Below are 9,710 nucleotides of genomic sequence, written 5' to 3'. Positions count from 1 at the left end.
GGCACGCCCGGAGCCTGTGCTCCACAACGGGAGAGGCCACAACAGTGAGAGGCCCGCGTACCGCAAAAAAAAAAACAACAAAAAAAACCCATGAGCAACTGAATTGATTTAAAACTCTTATAGAAAAAGACTTCTATCCTGTGGTGATACCCTTAGGAGACAGTTCAGAGTTGAGAGCACCAGTTCTATAGTCAGGCTACCCCAGTTTGTAGCCAGGCCATGCCACTGGCTGGTACGAGCTTCGACACATTTCTTCACCTTTTTGATAATAGTAGATAGTAGTATCTACCTAACTCACAGCAGTTGGGGGAATTTGAGATAACTTCATATAAAACCTTTACATAATGTTTTGGTATTCAGTTACATATTATTCATAATTTTTATTATTGATATTTATGTTAATGAGGTAGTCAGAATGGTGAATGTTTAAAATAGTCTCTCCACAGATGGCACCAAGCTATTTTGCAACCTTTATATTCAAATTTGAAAGAAAGAAAAGTTTTAACATAAATTGAAATAAATTAGCATTCAAAAGTAATCATCAGACCTGTGATCTAGCCTCACCTCTGCCACTTAAAAGCCATGTAAGCTTTCAGCCCTTTGAACCTCATTTTGCTCATCTGCATAATCAGCATATTAGGCTACAGCAGAGGTCAGTAAACTAGGGGCCTGGAGGCCAAGTCCTGCCCTCCACCTGTTTTTGTAAAGTTTTATTGGAACACAGCCACACGCATTCAATTGCGTATTGTCTCTGGGTGGTTGCAGCAGAGACCATAGAACCTAAAATATTTACCAACCCCTGGACTAGCATATCGTCCCAGTCCAGATCTAACATTTTGTAATTGAATTCTTTATTCTTTTTTCCTACTGGATCTTTTTTAAAAAACTTATTGTGGACAATTTTAAGCATATACAAAAGTAGAGTGTATCGTATAATAAACCTGTCTGTTCTCATCACCCACCTTCAACAGTGAACTCACACTAATATTGTTTCATCTATAACTCCTCCTCCCCGATTGTTTGACAGCAAATTCCTGACATCATTTCATCCATAGTTGCTTTATCATCAGATTTCTAATTGGTGTCCAGATTTCCCAAGTTGTCACAGGTTTTGCCATCTGAATCAAAATCCATACATGTTCTTAAGTCCTTTCTAAACAATAGGTTCCCCCTCCATTTCTCATTAGATAATGTATTTGTTGAAGAAGCCATATCATTTGTCCTGTGGAGTTTCTCACAGTCTGGATCTTGCTGATCGCATCCCTTTGGAATCATCTAACATGTTCTTTTGACCTCCATATTTCTGTAATATTGATCAACCCTGTGGATCTGACTACTGAATTCAGGCTCCAGTTGGTTGTGGTTTTGATAGGTGGTGGTATGTTCTTCCATCAAGAGACACATAATGTCTGATTGCCTCTCTTTGCCATATGGTTAGCAATTGCTGGTGCTCAGTGCCTAGATACCTTTTTGTGAAACAGGTATCAACTTAGTTGTTTTCCTTTTGAAACATTTCTCTAGTTAACATTTTCATTTTCCCTTTGACTTACATATTATTTCACATGTTAATTTGATGCATGCTTCTTGTTTTGCAGCTACAGCTGATAAATTCCAATGAACCCGGAGTGATCATGTTTAAGACTGATGCGCTGAAATGCAGAGTAGCCCTTAGTCCCAAAACCAACCAAACACTTCAGCTAAAAGTGACACCCGAAAATGCAGGACAGTGGAAACCTGATGAACTTCAAGTTTTAGAGAAATTCTTTGAAACAAGAGTATGTGTTTCTTAATGCATAATTTTAATACAGTCAGTGAAACAGGAGTCAAGGTAGAATGAAGAGTAACTTAACTTGCTTTATTTATCCTTGTAGGTTGCAGGACCACCATTTAAAGCCAATACATTAATAGCTTTCACCAAGCTGTTAGGAGCTCCTACACACATCCTCAGGGACTGTGTGCATATTATGAAGCTAGAGTTGGTAAGTTACAGTGACACACAGACTTTTCTAGCCAGGTCGGTCTGAGGAGGTTGGAGTTGGTGGGAACAGTATATGTTGGTTTTCACCCATTTATGTTATGTACTTCATTTTTCTCTTGCGTTCTTAATTTTTAACTTAAATTTTATTTGTCTTTGAGTAGGTAACACAATCCTCTTATACCTTTTGAATTTAGAACGAGGTGATACAGTGGGAAATTTCGCATCCATCCCTATCCAGCTATCTAGTCCTCCTCCCCACAGGCAATCCAAGTTATCAGTGGCTTCTCTCTTATAAAAAGATACATTTAATATACTCTTCCTACTCCCAGATCATGAAATAATCCTCCCGTGGTTTCTCCTAATACTGTTATGGATTCATTTTGTAAACTACTTATATATTTGATCCATTTAAAATATATCTTGGGGTCAAACGGTGAGGTATGGGTCCAATTTTTTCAGATGCCTCCAACTGCCCTAATACCATTTATTGAAAAATCTATCCTCTCTGGGGAGATCTTTAAATGCCTCTTCTTTCCTATGAAAGTATACAATTATATAGCTGGAATCCAGATGGCAGCTAGTTTTATTTTTCCAATCTTGCAGTAGTCCTTTCATTTTAATGTTTCTAGCATTGCTTTGGGTAATTCCAAATACCTCACTCCTTTTTTCAGTGGGTGTTTTATTATTAATATTGGGACGGCAGTGTTCCTTTGCTAGTAGTCTCAGAGTTTGGCTTCTGCTCTCATAGGCTATAGGAAACATTATTTATGTTAAAAAAATCCATTTGAGTTTTTAAAGGAGTAAATATTTATGTCACTAAAAAAGCTCTGTAGATATAATTTAAAATTATTAATGCAGTTTGACTAGTTTGTTCTAGGGAAGGAGTTGGAAATGAGACTGGGAAGTCTAGATTGGCACCAGTTAAACACCTTGAATGCCAGTGTTGGTCCTTGGGGGGTGGTGGGGGGACAGCATGGATCACTGCATGTCACTGAGCATTTGTGAGCTAGATTAGAACCATGCTCTAGGACATTTGTCTGGCAGTGGTATAAGGATGGACTGGGAGAGGCAGCCAATGGAAGAGACCATTAGGGGGGCCACGGGAGAAGTAACGGAGCCCTGAGCTCAGTGGCATCAGTGAAAACAGAGAGGAGGGAACAGATGTCAGAGACACCGAGGAAGGAGAACCCGCAGGCCTTGGGAATTAGTGAAGTGGGAGGGAAGGAAGGCGAACATCATATAAATCCAGAGCTGACTCTTCAGTTAGGAGCTTCACATGTATATTTCCTTTGAGAAAAGGCAGGTTATCAACTTTATGATCTACTGATAATTGAGTACAAAATTCCATCTAACCTTTCAGGCTCCTACACTAGAATATAATTTTAAATGTTCATATGACTTTATCATAATTTTTTTTTTTCAAAACAGTTTCCTGACCAGGCAACACAGCTAAAATGGAACGTTCAGTTTTGCCTGACGATCCCTCCCAGTGCACCACCAATTGCACCTCCTGGGACACCTGCTGTGGTGCTGAAATCCAAAATGCTATTTTTTGTAAGTACCACCTGGCGTGAACGTGTGTGTGTGTGTGTGTGTGTGTGTGTGTGTGTGTGTGTATGGGTGCAGGTGCGCAGAGCTTCTGAGGGAGAAGCCGTTTGAGGATAACAGAGCCTCTTTTGGATAACTGCAGAAATTACCTGTTGCTGGCAAATGTAGGCCCAGATCCCTTAATTGTCAGTTTAGACCTCACATAATCTTGGTTCCTTTAGTAAGGAATATATCGAACTAGGTAATTGTGTGACACAATTGCATCTTAATCATAATATTTAGTTGTTTGTCACTTTTCTTGTTCTATTTAATTTTCTTTTACTTGTATCTTAATCTGACACTAGAGTAAATGATAGTACTTTTGATGCATTTAGATAAATATTTTGTTTTCTTACTGTGTTTTTATTCTCTTTTGTTTGTGTTGTGTCTACAGCTTCAGCTAACTCAGAAAACGTCGGTCCCTCCCCAAGAACCTGTTAGTATTATAGTTCCAATCATTTATGACATGGCTTCAGGTACCACCCAGCAGGCAGACATTCCTAGACAGCAGAACTCTTCTGTTGCTGCTCCCATGATGGTCAGCAACATTCTGAAGAGGTTTGCAGAGATGAACCCACCACGACAAGGTACATGACAAGTAGATGATATTTTATTGCATATTATGTTATAAACGTTCTTTTGAGAGATCCCCCTTCTCCCCTCTGCTCCCTCCTTACCCACCTTGCCCCCCAGTCATAGTAGTAGAGCTCTGGTTGCCGTGGCCCTCTCAATGTCTGCCTGTCGCTTTCTTCCTTTCTCACTGGTTCTTCAGTTTTGTCCATGTCTCTGCTGCCTGGACTTTATTTTTGTTAGTGATTTACTATCGGGACTGACCCAGTTGCTAATGCCAGAAGCTTGTATTTATAGCACACGTTGCCACAAAGCCCTAGGTTAGGATGATAGAATTTTCCATGTGAATTCCTGCCCCACCATCAATACCTGCCACTCTGTACATCACCAAGTTGAAATGCATGTTGGTTTCTCCTATTTCATGGTTCAGTCATGAATCGAATAATATCACTCAAACTTCTGTATCTTCTAAATGTTTTGTGAAGAATAAAAGCTGATACAAATGGCATCACTGCTTTTTGGGCTTCTTATATAAGTGTCAGGCGGGTGCAAGTGAACCTTTTCACCAAGTGCACAATGAAGCTCTCAAACTGAACATTTTCGAAGAGACCAGAATGATTCTGGTAGATAAACAAGGTCCCTTCAATACCGGAGTAGCCTATGCTTAACACGGAACTTCTGGCAGTGCTAAATTTTTTATTATAAAACATAAAGCTCAGCAAAGAGCACTTCTCTTCCATTCTGCTTATGTCTAACATTAAGGAAATTAAATTAAATTTTGCTTATTTCTAATATTAAGGAAGTCCTCTGTATCTTTCTGTTTAGAATAGTATGATAACAGAATTAGTTTTTTAAATGAGGGAAAGTTGTTCTCTGAAACATTTTTTAGGTACCACAGTGTCAAAATTTTACTAGACACAGGAATCATGGGAGAAATTATATTTTCATCTGTTTGTTGCCCCATATCGTATACATAGACAAGTTCTCACCTACGTATAGTTTATAAGGAACGCACTGGGCAGTAGAGAAGGGTGTGCTTCTTTTGTTGTAATGCTTCTTCCACTTCTTACAATTTTCTGCTTTCATCCTTTGACTTCTCTTCTTTCAGCTCAAAATAGGTCCTTCAGAATCAAAGTTTAAAGCTATCAGCATTTTCCAAGTAGCAGTTCAGTATAACTTTGATAATAAACACCAGTCCTTCGCAAGCAGATGACTATCATTATTATGTCTCATGGAATTTAAAATTTAAAGGAAAGAATGTTTGATCCTGTTGGGATCGAGCAAGTTTTTCTCCCTATCAATAACGAAAATGTGTTTTTTAAAAAAGAAAAAGTTGTAACTTCTTTTATTTAAGAAATTGTTGCGATATTTTGGAAGTATTTTTTTTCTTTTATTTGACCTTAGACTGGTTAAACCTTTGGATCTTTCTTTCTGTACCTAATTTTCCAGTAGTTGGAGAGAAGGTTGCAGTGACTTGCACAGGATCACTGCACATCCTGCCCTTTGCTGGAAGGCCATCATTCAATTGAGGTCTTCACTTCCCTCGCTCTCAGCCACTGTAGCGTTAGGCCATGCTCTAGGGAAAGGACCTGGTTTGGGGTTTCTAATATTTACAACTGGTTTTGGTTTATTGTATTTAAGTATTTGAGATGTGTGTGTGTGTGTGTGTGTGTGTGTGTGTGTGTGTGTGTGTGTGTGTGTGTGTTACAACTGGTTTTGGTTTATTGTATTTAAGTATTTGAGATGTGTGTGTGTGTGTGTGTGTGTGTGTGTGTGTGTGTGTGTGTGTGTGTGTGTGTGTGTGTGTGTGGTGCGCGCGCGCACACGCACACACGCACACACACACACACACACACACACACACACACACACACAATAAGTAAGAGGCAGGGTATTTCATTCTTTGAGCAAAGGGGAATTGAGAGGATGAATCATTAACCTCCCCCAACCACCTCCCCATACACACGCACACAAACAAATCTTGTTTTCGGATTGTTGGTGTGCCGTACTTTAGCCTCCCTCCCCTCCTCCCAAACTCATCACTTCCTCCCCGGTGAAGGAGGAATCATTTTATTTTTGTATTAATTGATTTTAACGTTGAACTCCAGAAGCTGATCAATTCCTGGAAATTTGAGGGAAACTCCAATAGATGTCGTAGACCTGCACTGTCCAGTATAACTGCCACTCTTCACATGTGGCTATTTAAATTTAAGTTATTTAAAGTCAAATAAAATGTAAAATTCAGTTCCTCAGTCACACTGGCTATATTACAAGTATTCAGTAGCCACAGCACACATATAGAATATTTCTGTCATCACAGAAGGTTCTATTAGTGCTATCATAGACATTTTTTTCTGGCCTTTAATGCAACATCAGAAAGACACCATTGATGTTGTTAACTAATATATAAATATAAAATTAGATCTTTCATTAGATTCAAGAAAAGGTCGTCAGGAGCCTTGAAGTCCGACTTCAAAGGCTTCTCCAATGCTCCAGTGTTTCTGTAGAGAAACTCTAGGCATATTGTCTTAAATTCAGATCTAACTGGGAGTTGCCCAAAATGTCTTCATGATGAAAAAACAAAACCCAAACCAAGTATCATCTGATACTTAACACCAAAGCTTAATCCCCTGTAATCCGTGCAGTTAAAATCTAGTCTTTTGTTTTGGTCTTTAAAGTTCTTGCTAATTTTAGATTTAATTACCCCTACCCCCACCGGTGTGTTAACATCATCTTTCCTGTATTGCGAATAGCTAATGACCATTTTTCTCTGTTGCAGGTGAATGCACAATATTTGCAGCTGTTCGTGATTTAATGGCTAATCTTACACTGCCCCCTGGTGGGCGTCCATAGACACTATTGTTTTTAAACCAGGAAGGCTGACAAAAGAGACAAAACAACAAAAAAAAAAAATCTGAATTCAGCCTTCAGTTTAAAAAAGCAAAAGGACTTTTTTGACTTTAAGAGCTGAATATTCTAAAGTGGCAAAAATTTTCAGGGTGCACTTCTTTGATCAAAAAGACCACCAATCTTTTGTATAATGAACTTGTATAGTGTGTTGAAATGGGACACATTTCAAACTAGGTAATACATCAGTGTCCGTTTGCCAGTAATAGATTTAATATTCTGTTTTATACTATAAAGTTATGGAAATGCCAAACTTGTTTATTTAATTGTTTTCTTATGTTTTGGGTGTAATAGTCCTTTTTTGGGTTTTGTTTTGTTTTTTAAGGCAGGTCTGTCATTTTTGAATACTGTAAAACTGTGATAAACTTTATATTGAAGCTGTATTTTAATATGACCGCTTTGAATCCTTACATGAAAATGTTCTGGGAGTTGTTATAAACACATCCCAAAGAAGCAATATTTAATAAAACTAGGTTAAAAAAAAGTGACCCTCACTTGTGTGTATATCAGCTCTGTAGACTTCTCAGGGCCTCCCTTCATCTTTAACCTGGTGGGGCCAGTAATTAATTTCTAATAATACATGTCTGAAATTTGACCCAAACATCTGCTTCTTTGTTTCAAGGTTAATTTATTTTCTTTAAACATTCCTAATTTGACTGGTGGTTAACATTTAGGACCTTGGTTGTCTTTCAGTGTAGGATTTGGGTTAAAAAGAAAGAACCCAATCTTTGAGAACAGACAGTGAGTAGTCCATATTGATCAAGGATCCCAAATACTGCAGTCATTCTCTGTTGAGGATGTGGGAACTTTTCTGTTAGGCAAATTTAGTTTACAGGATACTTCTGCATACAGCATTAATTAGGAAACCAAGAACTTGAATGCTCTACCCTTGCATGAAATGTCTGTGATGTTTCTTTATCTTGATTAACTTCTCCCCCTTGCCTTCCCCACCAGAATTGGGGTGGTTCTAAACAATCCCAATTTACTTTATTGTCAACAAAATGATTAAACGTTTTACCTGGAAGAAACCTGGTGCAGTGCACTCACTTGGAAGAATCCAAGACCCAGGGTCTGTCCAGGGTCAAATGGAGTTTCTGTTACACATCTCAGCAGAGTTTCTGTTTGGAGCACTGTGCTGTCTCTCCCAGTCAGTTGGGAACTTTTTTAAGCTTCAAAGAACATGATCCAAAGCAAAGGTCTTCTGGAGACTTGATGTTATTTGGGAAAGTTTTTAAAATGGTAATACCATGCTGAGTTATCTGATCACTGTAATACTGGTTCTCCATGAAATTTTAGATGCTTTATCTAATTCTACTTTAAGATGATTTAATTGAGCTTCTGTGACTATCAACTACCAAATTCTAGTTTCAAGCATCTCATTGCAGTTAATATCTGTTCTCAACTTTGCTTGATTCTCCATTTCTGGTCAGAATTGAGGCCTTCTTTGCCTTTCTTCTATGTCTTATTTCTGCCTTCATCTCCTGCTTCTCACCCAACTCTGCCACTATGCAGAAGCAGGTGCCTAAACTTTTATCCTTCCCTTAACTTACCTTTTATCCTTCTGTTTTTGGTTCACCTTACAGTGGTAATCACATCAGTTTGGCAGTCTGCGATGTCTTTATCAAGGGTCAGCCCTTTCCTATTTGGAGCTGAATCCTTTCTTTCATGTAGAAATCTACATGTATGTACAAGAAATGTATTTTTATCTGCAGGATAATATTGTCTCAAATAATTTTATTAATAGAGTTAAATTTTCAGGCATTTTCCCTTTTAAGTGTGGTTTTGAAATATTAATTGCATTTTTAAACATGATGCATTCAGTGGATACTTTGTTCCTTATTATAAGTCATCTCTGAATGCATTGTGCAAATCAAAAGATAGGATTCAGTGAACAGAATTTGCTTTTGATGCTTATGAAGAGAAAACCCATGGATGTGAATTTTGATATCACGCTTGATACTTGGAATTGGTGCATACTTTATTACAGCTTGAAAACACTTAGCATTTGAATCTTAGGTTTCATCACAAACTATGTCTTTTGCCTCTTTTGTTAACCGAGTTCAATCAAAGGGACTGGATGCCCATAGGGATTTTGCCTAATAGGTGATTTGGGTCTTTAGTGTGTTTCAATGTGACTTTAGAAATTTCAGTAATAAATAAAATTTATACAAGTTTCAGAGAACTACCAACTCTCTAATTTTCATGAAGATGTTTTGGCTAGTAGTCTGGTTTAATATTAGCTTAACCTTGAAGAAATTGGTCCTGATTTGCCACATTCTTTTCTCCATCTGCTGAAATGAGGACTCCGCGCTTCCAACGCAGGGAGCCGCGGGTTCAATCCCTGGTCAGGGAACTAAGATCCCATGTGCCGTGGCGCGGCCAAAAGATTAAAAAAACAGAATGTATTAGAAGTATTTTCAGAATTAGAGAGGAAGAAAGCGAAAACTTTAACAGAACATATCAAGTTATTAATACCAGGAGCGCCGAACTTTGTTTGAAAACTAACGCTGAGTGAGCTGCGTGCAAGCGTAAACTAAAATATACATGATTTTGAATTTAAACACCACTAATAACTTTACTATGTTGTAGTTAACACAGCAACCTGTTCAGCGACGGGATACTAAATAGTCTGTTAGTCATTTTTTGGATCATGGTTAATTTGATAACT

General features: G+C 38.1%; 1 protein-coding gene across 2 annotated transcripts in view; it reads left to right on the top strand.

The window, feature by feature from the left end:
* MED14 (mediator complex subunit 14) overlaps nucleotides 1-9,227 on the top strand; it is a 71,896-nt gene extending 62,669 nt beyond the window's left edge. Inside the window, exons 27-31 of one of the 2 annotated variants that reach the window (XM_024116445.3) lie at nucleotides 1,596-1,775; nucleotides 1,872-1,979; nucleotides 3,407-3,532; nucleotides 3,960-4,152; nucleotides 6,915-9,227. In XM_024116445.3, the coding sequence (XP_023972213.1) occupies nucleotides 1,596-1,775; nucleotides 1,872-1,979; nucleotides 3,407-3,532; nucleotides 3,960-4,152; nucleotides 6,915-6,988 (681 nt within the window). In that variant the 3' untranslated portion in view covers nucleotides 6,989-9,227. The remainder of the gene's footprint in view (nucleotides 1-1,595; nucleotides 1,776-1,871; nucleotides 1,980-3,406; nucleotides 3,533-3,959; nucleotides 4,153-6,914) is intronic. The other variant, XM_024116446.3, reaches the window with a different exon arrangement.
* Nucleotides 9,228-9,710: the final 483 nt, after the last annotated feature.

This window comes from Physeter macrocephalus, chromosome 21 (genome assembly GCF_002837175.3).
Source record: "Physeter macrocephalus isolate SW-GA chromosome 21, ASM283717v5, whole genome shotgun sequence".
In the NCBI taxonomy this organism is placed as follows: domain Eukaryota; kingdom Metazoa; phylum Chordata; class Mammalia; order Artiodactyla; family Physeteridae; genus Physeter; species Physeter macrocephalus.
Note: the sequence above shows the minus strand (reverse complement) of the source record. Positions and strands in the feature narration are given on the sequence as shown.